Source organism: Musca autumnalis, unplaced genomic scaffold, assembly GCF_047663935.1.
Source record: "Musca autumnalis isolate F117 unplaced genomic scaffold, ASM4766393v1 scaffold_1, whole genome shotgun sequence".
NCBI lineage: Eukaryota > Metazoa > Arthropoda > Insecta > Diptera > Muscidae > Musca > Musca autumnalis.
Window position 1 is genome coordinate 299675870 of NW_027411644.1, and position 18683 is coordinate 299694552.

The 18683-nt window shown below is 35.2% G+C and overlaps 2 protein-coding genes across 2 annotated transcripts; one reads left to right on the plus strand and one right to left on the minus strand.

Moving 5' to 3' along the window:
• Positions 1–6685: 6685 nt before the first annotated feature.
• Positions 6686–7976, minus strand: Npc2e (Niemann-Pick type C-2e). The gene is made up of 3 exons (XM_073964288.1): positions 7833–7976; positions 7083–7193; positions 6686–7008 (listed from the first exon to the last, which is right to left on the minus strand). The coding sequence occupies exons 1-3, from the start codon at positions 7903–7905 to the stop codon at positions 6704–6706; spliced, it is 489 nt and encodes a 162-aa protein (XP_073820389.1). The 5' UTR covers positions 7906–7976; the 3' UTR covers positions 6686–6703.
• Positions 7977–15851: 7875 nt separating this feature from the next.
• Positions 15852–16633, plus strand: LOC141392308 (NPC intracellular cholesterol transporter 2-like). The gene is made up of 3 exons (XM_073965262.1): positions 15852–15954; positions 16159–16269; positions 16341–16633. The coding sequence occupies exons 1-3, from the start codon at positions 15885–15887 to the stop codon at positions 16631–16633; spliced, it is 474 nt and encodes a 157-aa protein (XP_073821363.1). The 5' UTR covers positions 15852–15884.
• The last annotated feature ends 2050 nt before the right edge of the window (positions 16634–18683 follow it).

The following is an 18683-nucleotide window of genomic DNA, read 5'->3' on the forward strand; positions in this document are numbered from 1 at the left end:
CTATAATTTGACATTTAGGGTTCTTAAGGGTCAGTAAACTTATATAACAAAAGTTGTCGACATAGGTCCACGTTTTGGTATAGCCCCCATATAACGGTACCCCCGATTTACGGTATTTTGCCGTTTTTAGCTACATTTTCAGACCGATTTAGCTATAATTTGACATTTGTGGTTCTTAAGTGTCAATAAACCTATATAACAGAAGTTGTGGACATAGGTCCACGTTTTGGTATAGCCCCCATATAACGGTACCCCCCGATTTACGGTATTTTGACGTTTTTAGCTACATTTTCAGATCGATGTAGCTATAATTTGACATTTAGGGTACTTAAGTGTCAATAAACTTATATAACAAAAGTTGTGGACATAGGTCCACGTTTTGGTATAGCCCCTATATAACGGTACCCCCTGATTTACGGTATTTTGACGTTTTTAGCTACATTTTCAGACCGATGTAGCTATAATTTGACATTTAGGGTTCTTTAATGTTAATAAACTTATATAACTAGTGAACATAGGTCCATGTTTTAGAATAGCCCCCATATAACGCTACCGCCCGATTTCAGGTATTTTGACGTTTAAATTTACATTTCTAGACCGAATTAGCTATAATTTGATATTTAGGGTTCTTAGTGACCAAAAAACTTATATTCGAAATAATTGTGAACGTAGGTCCGAGTTTTGGCAATTTTAGCTACAATTTTTAATCGAACTAACTGTAATTTGACATTTGAAGGTTGTAGTGGTCACCACACATCAGCATCAACAATTTTCAAAATAGCCCCAATATAACGATACTTCCCGATTTTCGGTGCTTTGAGGATTTTACTTAAAATGTTTAACCACGTAGGTTCATGTTTTGGTATAGCCCCAAAACAAGCCTCCCGATTTTCCGTACCTTAGCTTTATTTTTTGGACGAACTTTCTGTAATTTGAAATTTAAAAGCCAACAAAAATTCTGCAACAAAAAGTGTTCATATTTTCGTATAGCCCACATACCTCCAAACTAGCTGTTTATGACATTTGAAGTTCCCACGTTATGTACCGATTTTCGGTATTTTGAGGATTCTAGCTGCAATTTTTAACCGAATTAAGAGTTATTTGACATTAAAGGCTCCAATCAAAAACTGTCAATATAGGTCCATGTTTTATTATAACCCCTATATAACAGTACCTCCCAATATCTAGCCCACCAAAAATTGTCAACATACATAGTTAGATATAGACACCATAAAAAAGAGCCTCCCGAATGAAGCATTTTATGTACATTATCTGACATTTTAACGTACCCACTTAAAGTTGGGGACAGGAATGAAAACTAATTATTCCATTTTAGTTCAGAATATTTTATGGTGGAGGGTATGAAAAGTTCGGCCCGGACGAACTTAACGCTTTTTTACTTGTTAGATATTGTACTTTATAAAAACCAAAAAATTAGTGTCATATTGAAAATATTGAGACCCAGCAAGCTTTGAAGTTGTTCTTGGGCATAATATACCAAGCTGTATTAATGTTGTATCGGGTGTAGGAACAGAGCTGAGTCAGAGTTCATAGAGTCACAGTTGGTATGTGCTTTTAAGATATGGTCATGATTTTGGAAATGAATACTTTGAAAAGTACTAAATAGTAGAGAATTTGGAACAATTTGTTATTGTGTAAATGATGTAGCAGGAATTTTGAAATATTAGGAGGAGGTTTCGGAAATTTGTACTAATGTATTTATATGTCAGTACTATAATTGGTTTAGGGGAACTGATAGAGATGGAAACGAGAATCGTGGTGTGTATATATGGTGATATAAGAAGGTAATTTTTTTGGGTTTATTTTTATACCCTACAGCACACTGTGGTAAGGGGTATTATGTCGTTGTGCATTTGTATGTAACATACAAAAGGAAACGAAATAGACCCATAGTTCCTTTTGGGGATATAAATATATTCACTTTCTGAGTCGATTTATGCATGTCCGTCAGTCCGTCTGTCCATCTATTGGGGAATATTTTGAAAATTGTGGAATATTTTTTTAGCCATAGGAAGAATGCTATTACTTTTGATGAAAATCGGTTCAGATTTGGATATAGCTCTCATATATATTTTCGGCCGATTTGACGTATTTGCTGCACCAAACACGCTATATACGTCCGGTTTTGATGAAATTTGGAATATGTGTCTGAACTCGGTCTAGAAATAAGTGTGCCAACTTATATCGAAATCGGTTCAGATTTTGATATAGTTCCCACATTTATTTTCGTCCGATTTGCATATTTGCTGCAACAAACACGCCATATAGGCCCGATTTTGATGAAATTTGGGATTTGGATATATCTCCCATATATACTTTCGGCCGATTTGACGTATTTGCTGCACCAAACACGCTATATACGTCCGATTTTGATGAAATTTGGAATTTGTGACTGATCTCTGTCTAGAAATAAGTGTGCCCAATTATATTGAAATCGTTTCGGATTTGGATATAGCTCCCTATATATATATTCGTCCGATTTGAGGTATTTGCTGCACCAAACACGCTATATAGGCCCGATTTTGATGAAATTTGGGATGTGTGACTGAATTCGTTTTAGAAATAAGTATGACAAATTATATCGAAATCGGTTCAGATTTGGATATATCTCCCATATATATTTTAGTCCGATTTGAGGTATTTGCTGAACCAAACGAATTTTGTCTAGTAATAAGTGTACCATATTATATAGAAATCAGTTCAAATTGATATATATCTCCTATATATATTTTGGATATTCACAGTGGTGTAGGGTATCATATAGTCGGCACCGCCCGACTATGATCCTTTCCTTACTGGTCTAAGGTAATCTTGTGAAAACAATTTGAACAGAGAATTTTTTGAAAGTACAGACGCAAATGACAAAAACCCTAGGTGGGTATTGTTGTGTCAGATCCATCTTGGATTTTAAGGCCCCATCTAAACATGGTTAAGTATGAACTATTTAAAGCAATTCGGGGCTATATCTCTGCAACCAATGAGAATGAATCTACTTCTGACCTCTGAAGCAAATTAGTAGATAAGGCAAGAATAAACTATTTGGAGAAATAATTAACTCAAAAACTACATTTATCGCCTCAAATATTATAATATGTCTTAAAAATTCCATAATTTGCCAATAGTATCGACGCCTCCAAAGAATAGTATGCTAAGTCGACTTAGCATGTTTTCAAGTTCTTTACATTTTTATATTTAACGTCCTTTAACTTAAATTCTGTCAAATTTTGGTAATGATCGGACAATCCGAACAGAAGTTATTAACAAATATTTACTTAGTACTGAAGGTCACAGAAATTTCCAAACTTTTAGAGATTGTCCTGCAAAACTCGCTTTTCAGAATCAGCAAACTATTATTTGGAGGTGTCGAACGTCCTTTAACTTAAATTCTGTCTAATTTTGGTAATGATCGGTCAATCCGAACAGAAGTTATAAACAAATATTGACTTAGCATAGTACTGAAGTTCAAAAAAATTTCCAAACTTTGAGAGCTTCTCCTGCAAAACTCACTTTTTAGACTTAGCATACTATTATTTGGAGGTGTCGGTATGTAGATAAGTTTGTAATAAACTGATTTTTAGAAATAATTTATTCTAATAGCATTTTCCACGTGAAATAAGCATTTTAGAGTTTCAGAATGTTCTGAAGAATTGCTGAGGACATTATTTGGAAGATTTTTTTAAAAGGTAACTTGGTTCAGCTCCCAATAGTTTAGCTGATACTGACCAGAATTCCATACATTATGTAAAATTGCATCAAAATTGCGATTTTGATGCCATAGACAGAGTTTTTCTTGAGATGTCAATAGATAAGTTCTAATACTTTAGGGCTACAACATTGCTAAAGGAAACTTCCTATTCGTTTCTGAGATAAAGATCCGATAAATGCAACAAAAAAAAACAAGTAAGAAAGTATCAGTCAGCTGTGCCGACAGAGATATACCCTCAGCCACGTACCCGAAAACAAGTTAACACAATACTTCTGTAGGGTTTTTAGCTGTTCGGAAAATTTTCCAGGATGGAAATGGCCGCAAAAAACTACATGTTGCAATAAAATTCAGAATGATCAAAGACGAGTCCTTAAACTGAATTTTTTTCCAAACTTTGGGTAGGGTGTACCCGTAGGAGTGATCCGATGTAGTACATATTCGGACCTAATGCAAATCTGTAGGAAATAATACGATTTACAAAGTTTGAGCTAAATCGATTCCTCTCTTCAAGGGTTATTTTACACAATAGCCAGCTTAGGTGGTGCCGGTAGGATTTTCTGGACATTCTTGGGTCATTATCTCAGGAAGTATGGACTTGCCCACGAACAAAATACAACGTCGTAACAGGGGCCGCAAGTGCAACCTGCTGCATCACAAATTAATACGATCAGAGAGGAGTTGTTCAACTATACTTTTTCCAAATTTTGTGTGGGAGGTACCCAAATGAGTGGACCGATATAGTCCATATTAGAACCCGATCTATGCCTGAAAGTAATATTACCAATAGCAAAGTTTGGCTCAATTCGGTTACTCCCTCCTAAAGTTATCATGCCCACAATCTTGGCGAAACATTTTTAACCTTTGTACCTCCCCAAAAAGGTTCAAAATTTTTCGCCGGAAGGAGTGGACCGATATGATCTTTGTTGGACAAAATATTGAAAGACCCAAAATTTGAACCAAATATGTTTATCCGTTCGAGAGTTATCGTGCGCTGCAACTACGACACATGGTATTATATGGGTTGTTTGCAGTTTTCGTGCTGATTTCTGAGGAAGTATGCACTTGCTCCTAAACAAAATTATATCGTCGTAATGGGGGTAGTGAATACAAGTGGCCGCAACAAAAATCAAAGCGATTCGAGAGCAGGCCTTAAACTGCACTTAAGCAAAATTTTGTGTGGGATGTACCCGAAGGAGTGGACCAATAGGGTCCATATTGGAACTTCATCTATGTCTGGTAGAAATGTCACGATGTGCAAAGTAGGGACTAAATCGATTACTCCCTTCAAGAGTTATCGTGCGGACAATTTTTCCGAACATTTTTGAACTTTTGTGGGGGAGGTACCTGAAGGAGTAGACCGATATGGCCCATCTTCGAACTTAAATCAAATCTGGACAAAATATTTCGATACCCAAAATTTGAACCGAATCGATTGATCCGTTCGAAAGTTATCGTGCGCACCAGCCAGACAGACAGACGGACATTGTTAGATCGACTCAAAATTGTCTGAAACGGATATCGTACAAACATACTTGGGGTCTAAAACCATTATTTCGATGAGGCACATTTTTGGTCGTATCAAAGTGTATATACCCTCTTTAGCCTAAAGGCTGAGATATAATTAGTTTCAGCCCGGTTTAGGTGAGGCCATAAAATCCGAACTGGATCTGACAATATCTGCTTTCCCAATAAAAACGCCACCAATGTTTTGATAGATATTCTATGATTGCTTTAGTCTGGAGTATTTCCCCATTGGCTTAACTTCATAATTACTCTCTATTATAGAGAGTAATATCCTAGACAGACGGCAGCGTTAATTTGCACTAACTCCCTTAATTCAAATTAAATCGTTCATTATCCACATTCTTAATGCACAAAATCGAACTGAATTTAAACTGCATTTACTAATTTTAATATGGCAATACTGTAGCAACATTAGGGTTATGACTTTTCGACCTTTTTTCTCAAAAATGATTTCCTGTAGTGAGAATGAAAGAACTTTTGCCTACTAATGCCTAAAATAACATTCATTCAATTTTATTATAAAAAGGGTTCCGCACAAACCACTTTGAAAAAATGCTTTTTTTTTTTTTTGGAAAAATACTATGAAATGAAAAAAAATCTAAAAAAAATATTTCCTGTTGCACGAATGAATGACCTTTTGCCTATTAATGACTAAAATAACTTCTATTTCACTTAAATATTGAAAAAGGTCCCGTTTGTGCGGTATGATATATGAAATAATGTTATGTTTAATATAAAATTATTTATAAGTAATAATACAATCGTAAAATAGTGAGAAACCAACGGTTGTGTCATGTGCCTTTATACCTTGTTTTCAGTTTAATATCTGCTTATAGTGACTTCAAAAAATGGTCAAAAGTTGTGAAAAATACAAACTTTAAAAACTTTTTGTGCGGAAGCTTTTTTATCGAATCACTTTATAATTAAGATTTTATGTAATCTTATGTAGAAACTCATCACGCTATGATACAGGGAAGGAATGGATAGTGCAGGGCAACCAAAAATTTGCAGTGCAAATAACAAAAAAAAAACATGTTAACCAACAATCAGCTGATTCATAAATGCTGAAACTGCCGCCTGTCAGGGTAAAATTAAATGCAGATCTCAATGCAAATAAACGTTGTCGTCTGTCTAGGGTATTACTTCTCGGAACAGAGGGTCTCAAAACTTGTGTATAACGCTAACAAATTTATATATAGCGAATTTGTTACGCTCGTTTCGCTGGTGGTTATTCATCTTCGATTTTAAAACATGTTACCACCTTTAGTCCATTGCTTTCATTCAAGAATATTTCCACCGCACTCACATCTTATATTCAAATACATATATATACATTTATTTATATAATCAAATAGCCTCTGCTAATCACTGCAGGATTAGGTTCTAAATATTATAAACAATCTTAAAATCAAAGTAAACTACATAATAACTATTTACTTAAATAATTCACATTTATTCCAATAAGAAAGTATTTGTTGAACCCTTCTTCACCTTAATGTTACATACGAAACAAGCAATGGAATCGCCCTCCTCATCTTCCAATGAAACTTGAACAGCAACGGAGATCTCTGGATAATGTGATTCAACATAAAAGTTGAAAGCGTAAACAACATCTTCGGTCTTGTCAATGGGACAGGTGGCACCATACATGAGATTGTCACAAACATTGGCTACTTCTTCGGGCAATTCATAGGGTACAGTGATACCCAATGTGGTGGCATGGACAACGGCATTTAATTTGCGAATATTATCTTTGGCTGAAGGACAAAGAAAGAAGGATATTTAACTTAGAATAGATGTTATCACATCAGAAAAAGGTATATTGACTTACTTCCAACAAAATGGACATGCATAACAGCTGTGGTACCCTTGACAACATTGCAGGGCATTTCATCGCAACCCACCACCTCAACACTAAGTGGGAAGGGTTGGCCTTTTTTACCTGGAAATGAAAAAAAAATTGAAAACAATTAGAGAGTTGAAGAATATACGTGAGAGAAGTCTCTCTTGTGCCGTACGGGATGTTGTGGAACAATGTTGTTTTTATACACGAAAAGGTTGAAAATATAATTGAATGTTGTAAGTTATATTTTTAAATAATATTTTTCAAGGAGTTTTGTAAAAATTCTTTTGTAACATTCAGAGACAAAACTTGAATTTTGAAAACATATTTTATATTATTTTTAAGTTATATAGATAATAAATAAATTTAAAAACAAATTCTTTAATTTTTTAAAAACTATTTTGGTGGGACTTTCAGAGCTTAGCCGGAGATATTTCGAGAATTATTATTCGGAAATTCATCAGGTCGTCCTGCAGATAATCTTGGAATTTTATGCAATATTTGTTTGACCAACTATCAGAAATATAATCGAGAATTTCTTCAACAATTATTTGGTCCAACATAATAAAGAGATTAATTCGATCTATGGGAATTTTAGCCACTTTCACAATTTCACATTTAAATTTATATATTTTCCAAGAAAAAAAATTAAACGCAGCATATCGAATTATCTTCTTCTTCACCACATTTCACTTAAATTGTTTTAAAATCACTTTCATATTTTACATCGCAACTTACATTCTTTAACATCGGTGGCGCCAATACCGGCTACAGCGATTAAGGCAACAATTGTCAACAGGACGAATTTCATTTTTGAGATTTTTGTTTTGCGTAATTAATATTTTCTACAATGTTTATTCTAAAATATTTGATTTTAGACTATTTCCCTTAACACCTTTAACAATGTTTATATATCAGTCTTTTATTTCTAATCAGTTGGCTAATATTTTCTTGCGATAACTTCAATTGCTTAAATAATCTTTAACAGGTGTGTGTTCGAAAATTCGGGTAGTCATCGATTGCAGGTGTTTCATTCAATACGAATAAATACCAAAAAATACTTAGTTTCCATGATAAGATAAAGTGTGTGTGTGGACTACTGTTTAGAATCCGTAATGTATTTTTGGGATTTAAAAAAAAGGCATCAACAACAATGTCAATTTACAATCACCACAAAATCACAACGAAAAACTATTTGCAGTGTTTTCATTTAATTGCAAAAAATTCTTATCGGTGAAAGTAATAAAAAAGTTGTTAGATTTTTTTTGATTCCCTAATAACCTTTCGCTACAACAGGTGTACAAGTTTTGTTGTTCTTCAAAGTTTAATAAACTATGGGTATTAAAAGTATTAGTTATTGAATATTGCAAAACTGTGATTGCAACAATTATTTGATAAAATTATAGCTCTTACAATGTGGTTTTGACTGTGGCCTAATAGACATTTTATCGAGGAATATTAGTCATGGATTATGTTTTTTTAGGTTTCACGGACAGGAATGGTTTTCTTCAAATCTGAATTTTGTACACATGCACAGTGGATCCACCCATTGGCCAAAAATAAAAAAAATGAATGTCAAAATTTTGGTACAACATCTGGCAAATCTGACAGCATGGACCTTTTTAAAAATATATACGTTTTTGTTTCATTCGAACGCGATCTTCTTAAGAATAGCCTTAAAATTCGGAACATTTGCCTAATATTTTTTGTTGTGAGTACAACCTATATTTTAAGTGCAAGTAAATATATCCAAATATCGCGAAACTAATATATATATAGCAAAATATTATAGTGGATTTTGAAGGAGGGCGTAATAGCTTAATTTTTACTAAACATGGGGTTTTAGCGTGTTGTGGAATTCTAGTTAGCTGCATATTTTCTTAGTGTATTTTGTAATGTCAATTCGATCATATACTTAAATTTGACCTAAGGTTTTAGTCATGATGACCACCAGCGCCCAATATCGGGAATAATTTTCAAAAGTAGGTCATGGGTTTAAGATTATTCAGTACTAAAATCAGCTGTAATTTAGTGCCAGACTATAAAGGGTGGGTCGCTGATTAAAACTGCCTTAGAATATGGTTTCGATGGATATGTTAGCGTATAACTCTGTTATCTGACCACGTACATTAACATAATTGGCATCAGTGCTGGCGGCGGCATTTTGGCTCTGAACCGTAAACACATAAATAACGGATCGTAATGCCATTAATGGCACATTTTAGAGCAAAACAACGCGTTTTGCTGTCACAAAACAAAAACGTTTAAAATAAAATTTTGTGTTCGTCATCATCATCATCACCGTAGCCAGTGTCAAAATAATGCAGTTGGCTGGCCCAGTGAGCAGAGCCATAAAGGCGTGGTGCCACTTGTCACTGGTAATTTTTATTGTACTCAATTGTGGCAGAGCTGAGGCTAAACGTATTCATCACAGTTATCAAAATCAGGCCGCAGCAAGCGAGGGTGGCCGCATTGTAGGTGGTGATGTGGCCCCCGAGGGCTATGCCCCCTATCAGGTGTCTATACAATCGATATTTGGTTCCCATCTCTGTGGTGGCGTGATCATTGACAACGAATGGATATTAACGGCCGCCCATTGTGTTCAAGATTATCCCCTGGATGTGCTGCGTTTTATATCGGGCACAAATAATTGGCGTCAACCCGGCACTGTGGATGAAGAATTCTTCTTCCAAATTTGTCTTACGTTGACGGTACGTGCTTTCCAGGAAGAACGCTATAAGACCTATGTATATTAAAAATGTTACCAATTTTCATACAAAAATATTGATTTTTTTAATCCGCTAAATTGGTTGGATTTTATGTTGTTTTGGAGATTGTTTTGTTTCCCCAAGGTTATTTTTGCATCATAAGATAGTCGGTACCTTTATATATATAATTGTTCCACAAACATCCCATACGGGACAAGGGAGACGTCTCTCATATCAATGAGTGCACCCCGATTCATATTAGCTCAGTGATATGGGACCTACAGTTTATCACCGAGTCCGAACGGCGTGTCCTAAGACACCACTTGTAGAGAAGTTTTACGTGGCTGAAATACTCAGGAAATGTCGCCAACATTACTGAGGGGTATTTTGCCAACGTTGAAAATTTTGATGTTTGACTGGCCGGGGAATCGAACCCACGACCTTCAGCGTGCAAGGCGGGTGTGCATACCATTGCACCACGTTGGCACCCTTTACTCATGTCATTTTGTATTAAAAGCATAAAACAATTCTTACCGTATACCCCCTCCAGAGATGAAAGGGGGGAGAATGTTATGCTCGTGGTTTCTTAAAACACTCTAAGCAGCAGCACAAAACTGTAACCGGCGCATTGCACACTGGTCCCAACCTGCGACAAAAATCGAAAAATCGATATCAACAAATCTCTGCGACAATTCAGCAGCCTTTCTCTAAACATATCATATTTTAATATTCCAGCACTGTTTTTGTAATTTATAACGGTATTTAACAAAACAAAACAGAAGAAGTTGACATTTACGTATGATCTCTTAAAAACTTTAAAAACATCACTAAGATTGTAACTACTTACAAGGCAAATAACTCAAAATTGAAAGGATAAAATTATTTTTACGAAATGGAAGTTTTAGTACAAGGCTTCCTAATTACTTTTAGATAAAAATGTGTACACATTATTCGCATAAAATGTGCTACAAATCACATTTTTTATAATACTTTTTTGCAGATTTTTTATTCCAATTCCTAAAAATTAAAGTTGGTTGAGTTTTACTAACTTCGACATACTTCGCCACTCTCCACTTTTTTTGAAGAATGTTTGAAATAGTGTGATGTTTACAAAAAATTTGGTTCCATTAAAAATACTGATGATGCCTCTGGTCGTTTCAGTGAATATGCCGTATTACTTTATTCTCAGTTTCTTCTTTGTTTTGTGTTTTAATTGTTTGTTTTGATTTTTGTCTTTAAAGATTTAGACATTTTTGTTTTGTGATCTATTTTTGAGAGTATTTTTACATTAGTATATTATTGTATTGTTTCCTTTCCTGTCCACGATACCAGACGGAGACGTTTTTTGACCTCTAAGAACTCCACATAGCAAATTACAACCAAGTCGAACCGAAAATGTAGATAAAAAACTCTAAATTACTGAAATAGGGAGGTACCGTAATATGAGGGCTATACCGAAACCTGGAGCTAAGACCACAATTTTTGGTGCAGAAGGTTTTTGATCATTGAGAACTCCAAATGGCAAATTACAACCAATTCGGGCCGAAAATGTTGATAAAATCTTCAAAATACCTGAAATCGGGAGGTACCGTAATATGAGGGCTATACCGAAACCTGGACCTAAGACCTCAATTTTTGGCGCAGAAGGTTTTTGACCATTGGAAACCCCAAATACCAAAGTACAGCCAATTAGGGCCTAAAATGTAGATAAAAGCTTCAAAATACCTGAAATCGGGTGGTACCGCTACATGGGGACTATATGAAAAACTTGACCTAAATTGATGATTTTTTGGCTAAAGTATTTTTTACTTATTTTTAGCATATACTGAAAAAATCAGACTGATCCGACGATTATAAATATTTTTGTGGCTCCTTCCCATACAAGTGGGACCACTGTGCACTGGCTTGATTTTTACACTCTAAATATTTTTGGCCACTTTCTCCATACAAGTGGATCCACTGTGACATGGTGTGAACCATACAGACATTTCAATGCATCGAAGTGTTATGTGCATACATATGTATATTTTTCGAATTGAACGCGCTCTATTCTCGTCCGTACAACCAAACGTAAACAGCTGTTTTGTTTGTACGCGATACAAATAAAAAACAACAGAAAACGAATGAAAAATACAATTTTGCCGTGCAGAAGGAATTACATATGGGCGAAAAATAGTGACAGTTGCTATGCATGAATATGTAAAAAACATACAGTGTAGAAACCCCATAAGTGAATGAAAACAAATAAGCTTTGTTCCTTTACTTTTTTAATGGTAAGAGTGGTAAAAGAGAAAAGTGTCAAAATTGCTCGAAATTGCTCTCTCATGAACATTTTTACTAGAAAAGTAAAGGAACGGAAAATGGTAGATCTGGCAGCAATGTCAAAAAGAAACATAAAAAATCAATTTTCGTATTTTATTTCACAGTTTTTAATTTAGTTTTGTCAGCGTTCGACTTTTTCTTCTGTTTTTCGTCCATTTTCTTCTTCATTGTGAAATAATCGTCAAACAAAAGTCGAAAAATCTGTTCTGCCATTTTTTACCTGCAGAAATTTTGCTGGTAGCCTGTGGTAGAAGAGAAAGCCATTTTCGCTCTCTCTCCTCTCTCACTCTCTTATAAATTGCTTCCAGTTTTGCCACTTTTCGGGGTTAAGGAACGCTTTGCAGGTTAAAAATGGTAACAAATGGCAAAAATGGTAACCTCAGGTAAGTAAAGGAACACAGCTATAATAAACATCATCCCAGCAAGCATTTTCTATCGCACATTACCCGGTGTAGTCACAACCATGCGATAGAAATACTCGCATTCTTATCGGGAAAATATATATATGGGGCCTATATCCAAATATGAACCGATTTCTTTGAAAATCGGTAGACCTACTCAGGGGCCTAAGAAAATATTACATATTAAATTTGAAGGCTATTCGATCAAAATTGACCGAGTTATAGCAAAATCGGGGAAAGATATATATGGGGTCTATATCCAAATCTGAACCGATTTTTGTGAAAATCGGTTGAGCTACTCAGGGGCCTAAGAAAATATTACATGTTAAATTTGAAGGCTATTCATCAAAAATTTAGCGAATTATAGCAAAATCGGGGAAAGATATATATAGGGGTTATATCCAAATCTGAACCGATTTTTGCTAAAATCGGTAGAGCTACTCAGGATCCTAAGAAAATAACACATACTAAATTTTAAGGCTATTCGATCAAAATTGAACGAGTTGTAGCAAAATTGGGAAAATATATATGTAAATTAAAAAGTCTTTTAATGAATTTGTTTTTTTTTTTTTTAAGATAACCGGGGCGGTTTTTATGCCGCCTGTCTTTATTGATACCAATTTGCGACTAAAAACTTAAATCTACTTAACTCTAAATGTTAGCTGTTAATTTTACATATTTTGATGACATTCGCATTTCTCAACGATCAAGCCACTAGTCATACGATGAGCTGGGAACGTTTACTGCTACCTCCAGGCTTGGGAATACGTTACAGTTATTTATGCTAGCTCATGTTCCATATTTTGGCTGCGCGTGTTGTAACCTGATCCGTTGTTATTGCATTAACTGACTGTGAGAAGGATTTATAGTGTTGTAAGCATTTATTATGATGTGGGAACAATTATGTTGTTAACTTGTATATGGGGGCTATATAAAATCTGAACCGATATATCTCAGAAGGTTGCACGGATGGGCAGAATGTTTTTACACATTTTGATTTGGAAGATATGTCCAATTAACGGGAAACAGGAGCCAAGGTGGCAATAGGTGGCAATCAAAAGATCTGCTCTACTAAATATTAAGAATTTTGAATTTTTTTTTTTTTTATCAAATTTAAATTTTGATTTCTTGATAACGGTACATTGACCAACTTTTTGTACTAAAACGTTATATTTATAGCCCACTCATCAAATCCCCATCCAAAACTTTTAGTATTATCAACAAATTTTTCAGAAAATGTTATTTTAAATGTCGCCTTATTTTCATATGATTATCGCCTTAGATTACCTGTGAAATATTTTTCATATTTAAAGAGCTATAACTTCATTATGGATTCACATATCGGCAAATGCAGAAACTGCCGCCTTTCAGGGTAAAATTAAATGCACATCTTAATGCAAATTAACGTTTCCGTCTGTCTAGGGCATAAAGCGAAAAGTAGTATTTTTATTGATATTATGTAGAATATCTGATAGAAGACCACAGGGTCTTTCAAAGGAGTACAATGGATCTTTTCGATTACAAGAATGACTTCTCACTTGAAGAAAAAACAAGAAGGCTAGATGGACTATATGAGAAGAAGTTTTGGTTGGAAAAATTTAGAGGATTAATTGGACCAACAAAGTTCTCCACAGTCACTTTGTAATCAAGGTAGAGATGAAAGAAGTAGTGCTCAAATGGTAGTAAATATCCTCTTAATCATCCTGTCTCATAGTTTTTTTAATATGAATAAACGGGTCATCGATAAAGTACATATTCTAGCTCTATACGTAGAAGAAAATAACGGGTGATCCAACAAGAGGTATTTTTCAACAGACTTTTTTTTACATCACGCCTGAGTCGTGTCACGTGTTCATGTTATTTTTGTTTAGTACTGTTCGACATTTTATAATGGAAAAGCTTACGCCTCTACAACGTAAACAAATCGTTCAACTTTATTACGAAAATTCGCGTTATGTGGGAGAGTGTTTCGAGCCTAATGTTGTTCAGTGATTTATAGGCTTTTGGGAAGAAAAGCAGTTTCAAGAGATTCAAGAGCTGCCACTTCATCCAGAAAAAATAACGGCTAATGGGTCGGTGGAGTCGTCGGACCCTATTTCTTCAAAATGATGCCGGTTAGGACTTCATCGTCAATGGCGACCGTTATTACGCCGTGACAACCGACTATTTGATGTCTGAAATTGAAGCTAGTAACCTCGGCGACATTTGGTTTCAAAAAAAACGGCACCACTTCCCACACATCGCATAAATGAATTTATTGAAAGAACACTTCGGTGAGCACGTTTTGGACCAGTCGATTGGCCACCATGATCGTCTCATATCATTCTGTTAGACTTTTTTCTGTGAGAATATGTAAAGCCAACATTGTATGCGAATAAAGCCGCTTCGATTCCAGTCTTGGAGAAAACATCAGACGATCGACAGTCGAAAAGCTTTAACGAGTTATTGAAAATTGGACTCAACGGATGGACCGTCTGAGACGTTGTTTCGGCCAATATATGTTAGACATAATCTGCAAAAAATAAATGTCATCGAATGATAAATGATTCAATTTGATTTTTCTGTGTTTTTTTTTTTTTTCTTTAAAGAAAGTAAGAACCTATAAATGGATCGCCCTTTATTACGATGCACAATGTTTGGATTGAAGCGGTTATTCCCTTCGAGGGTTATTCTGCGCATAATTTTAGCGAACGAATTTGAATTTTTCTCGGGGGAGACACCCGAAAGGACAGATCAAACATAATCTTAATTTGCACAAACGTTACGAGGTGCAAAGTTTGGACGAAATCAGTTGATCTGTTCGAGCAAAGAGCGGAGCAGGTTTTGAAGCGGATTTCGTTCAAACATACTTGCAGTCCAAACCCATTATTTCCATAACAGGCATTATTGATCGGCTGGGAGTATAAAAAACATCCGTACAAAATAATCCACATTCTTCCATATGTTTGAGGGTATAAAAACCTTAAGACCTTTCAAACTTAACACCGAATTCACTTATTTACTTATACTTATTGTGGAACCTCAAAATATTTCCTTTCAATGAATCATAGGAATGGCCTTTAACTATAAAAATTTCAAATTCATCATTCATTCTTTTAATGTCTCTTATCACAACTAAAATACATTTTGACTTTTGCCAACATACAAATCGAACACCTGTGAACTCTCACAAAAATAACTACAAAAAAAGAACACCTGTACAATTATCTCGAATAACCTATCTCACGTTCATATATCGGTTAAAAATGATGATTAGCTCTAACTCTGAAGCATGTTGTGAATATATAAATATTGAAAAAAGATTTTATTAAGCTATTAGTTCCAAAGTATTGCTAAATAAACTGAAGAAATAAAGAAAAATGATAAAGTCCTTAATAGTAGTGTGTATCCTCTTCGTAGCTTGTACTTCTGCAACAGAAGTGAAAAGTTGTAAGTATTAAATGGACATACAAGCGGAATGACTTACCAGGCAGTCAACAGTCATAGGATAATCCACATAAGCTAAATAGATATATAAAAATATATATAGTTGGATCAACCATATATTTTGTGTCATTATAGTGCATGATAAAGTATATATGGTTGTTCCAATAACTTACATTCTCCTTTATTCTCTTTATTCCTTTTTTCCAGGTGGAAATGGTGTACCTTTGCCTTTGAATGTGGAAATCAGTGGCTGCAATGATCTCCCCTGCAACGTGGTCAAGGGAACCACAGCTGTGATGAATATTGAATTTGTTTCAGGTAAAAAATAATACGTCATTTGCAAAGAAAATAAGTTGTAACTGAATTTTACGTTTTTTTTTCTTTATTAGCCAAAGACAATACGGAACAATTATATGCTCAAGCTATTATGAAAATGATGGGCATTTCCATACCATTCGAATTAAGTGGAAATACAGCCAATGTATGTGACAATTTGTTGGATGGCAAAACCTGTCCGATTGCTAAGGACGAAAAAGCTATTTATGTTATGAAGTTAGATATCGATGCATATTTCCCCGAAACAAGGACATCTGTACAAATATCATTAGTGGATAAAGAAATCGGACCGATTGCATGTTTCGCCTGGGATATGAATATAATTGCAGATAAGACTATGGCTTAATTAAATTTTCAAGAATAAGAAATGAATACGTATACCAAAAAAATCTTTTTTAAATAAATAGCATTTTCGAAAGTGACAAAAGAAGTTTTGGAAGTTTCTAGGTATAGTGAACAGTGGGACTAATTATTCCACTGACGGGTGGAAAGTTATATTCCCCCAGCAGAGAGTAAATACCAAATGTCAGCCATTTCGGTGGGATATTGAGGCCACAACCTTCAAAATACCGAAAATCGAGAGGTACCGTTCTACACCTTTTTCAGATGTAATTCGAATCATTTTAGTTGTAATTCGAGAATACTAGTTGTAATTCGTAACATTTTATTTGTAATTGGAATTATTCCATTTGAATTTCGAATTATTCTATTTACGATTCAAATTATTTCATTTGTAATTCGAATTATTTTATTTGTAATTCGAATTATTTTATTTGTAATTCGAATTATTTTATTTGTAACACGAAATATTCTAGTTGTAGTTCGAATTATTCCATTTGTAATTCGAATTATTTTATTATACCCCCCACCATATTATGAAGGGTATAATTAAATTTGTCATTCGTTTGTGACATCGAAATATTCATCGGAGGCCCTATAAAGTCATTATATTTAGTCTTCGTTGTGGATATAACGCCTTAATAGAACCCCAATAGAACGGTACCTCCATATTATCGGTATTTTGAAGTTTCAGGCCGCAATAACCCAGCAAAATGGCTGACATTTGGTATTTAGTCTTGGTTGGTGGATGGTATTCAACTTCCCCCCTAAATTTGTTGGTATAGGTCCACGCATTCGTATAGCAACTATAGAACGGTTCCTCTTCCACAGAAATGACTGAAATTTGTTATTTAGTGTTTGTTGGGTGTATACAACTTTCCCCCAGAATTTTGTCGGTACGGGTCCACACCTTCATGTAGCCCCCATAGAATGGTACCTCACGATTATCGATATTTTGAAGTTTGTGGCCCCAACAACTCACCGAAGTGGTATTTAGTATTTAGTCTACGTTGGAGGTAAAAACCTTTCTGATTGAAATTCGTCGGTATAGGTACATGTTTCGATATTGCCCCCATAGAACGGTACCTCACGATGTTCGTAATTCTGAAGGTTGTGACGTCAATATCCCACCGAAATGACTGAGATTTTTTAATTAGTCTTCCATGGGGTTATAAAATATTCGAGAAGAGAGTTATCAGTATAGGTCCACGTCTTCTTATATCCCCCATATAAGCGTACCTCTTGATTTTCGGTATTTTGGAGGCTTTAGGCATATTATCTTGCCGAAATATCGGAAATTTGGTATTTAGTCTTCTTTCGAAGAAACATATGACTGTTGCCCTGCCCATGATATTAAGATCATTCTAGGCGATTTTAATGGCAAAATTGGAAAGGAGAATATCTTTGGCCCAACAGCCGGGAAATTCAGTCTCCACAGTGAAACAGCTGACAATGGTATGAGGCTGATAGACTTTGCAGCTGCAAAAAACATGGTAGTTAGCAGTACCAGATTTAATCATCTCGATATTCATAAGGGCACCTGGCTGTCTCCAGATCAAATTGATCATGTTGTGATAGATGGAAGACATTCATCCAGCGTGTTGGATGTACGATCATTCCGAGGCGCAAACATTGATTCGGACCACTACCTTGTTGCAGCAAAGGTACGTACCCGTCTAAACGTTGCAAATAAAGCACGAACAGACACAACGCGGAAGTTGGACATCGATAGGCTGCAAACACAACAGATAGCCACAGCATATTCCACTCAACTAGCCCAATTGCTTAATTCGAGCACTCCTTGTCCCGATAACATAACAACACAATGGCAAAATATTGCCCACTCCATGCAAACAGCCGCAAAATCCATACTTGGATTCCAGTGACCTCCACAAAGGAATTCAAGGTATGACCAGGAGTGTCGTGCTGCTACCGAAGAGAAAAATGCGGCATATAGAGCTACTTTACAATCAGTAGCAACGCGTAGCGCACGAGAGAGATATCGGGAGAAAAGGAGAGAAGAGAAACGTCTTTTCCGCAAGAAAAAGAGAGAAATG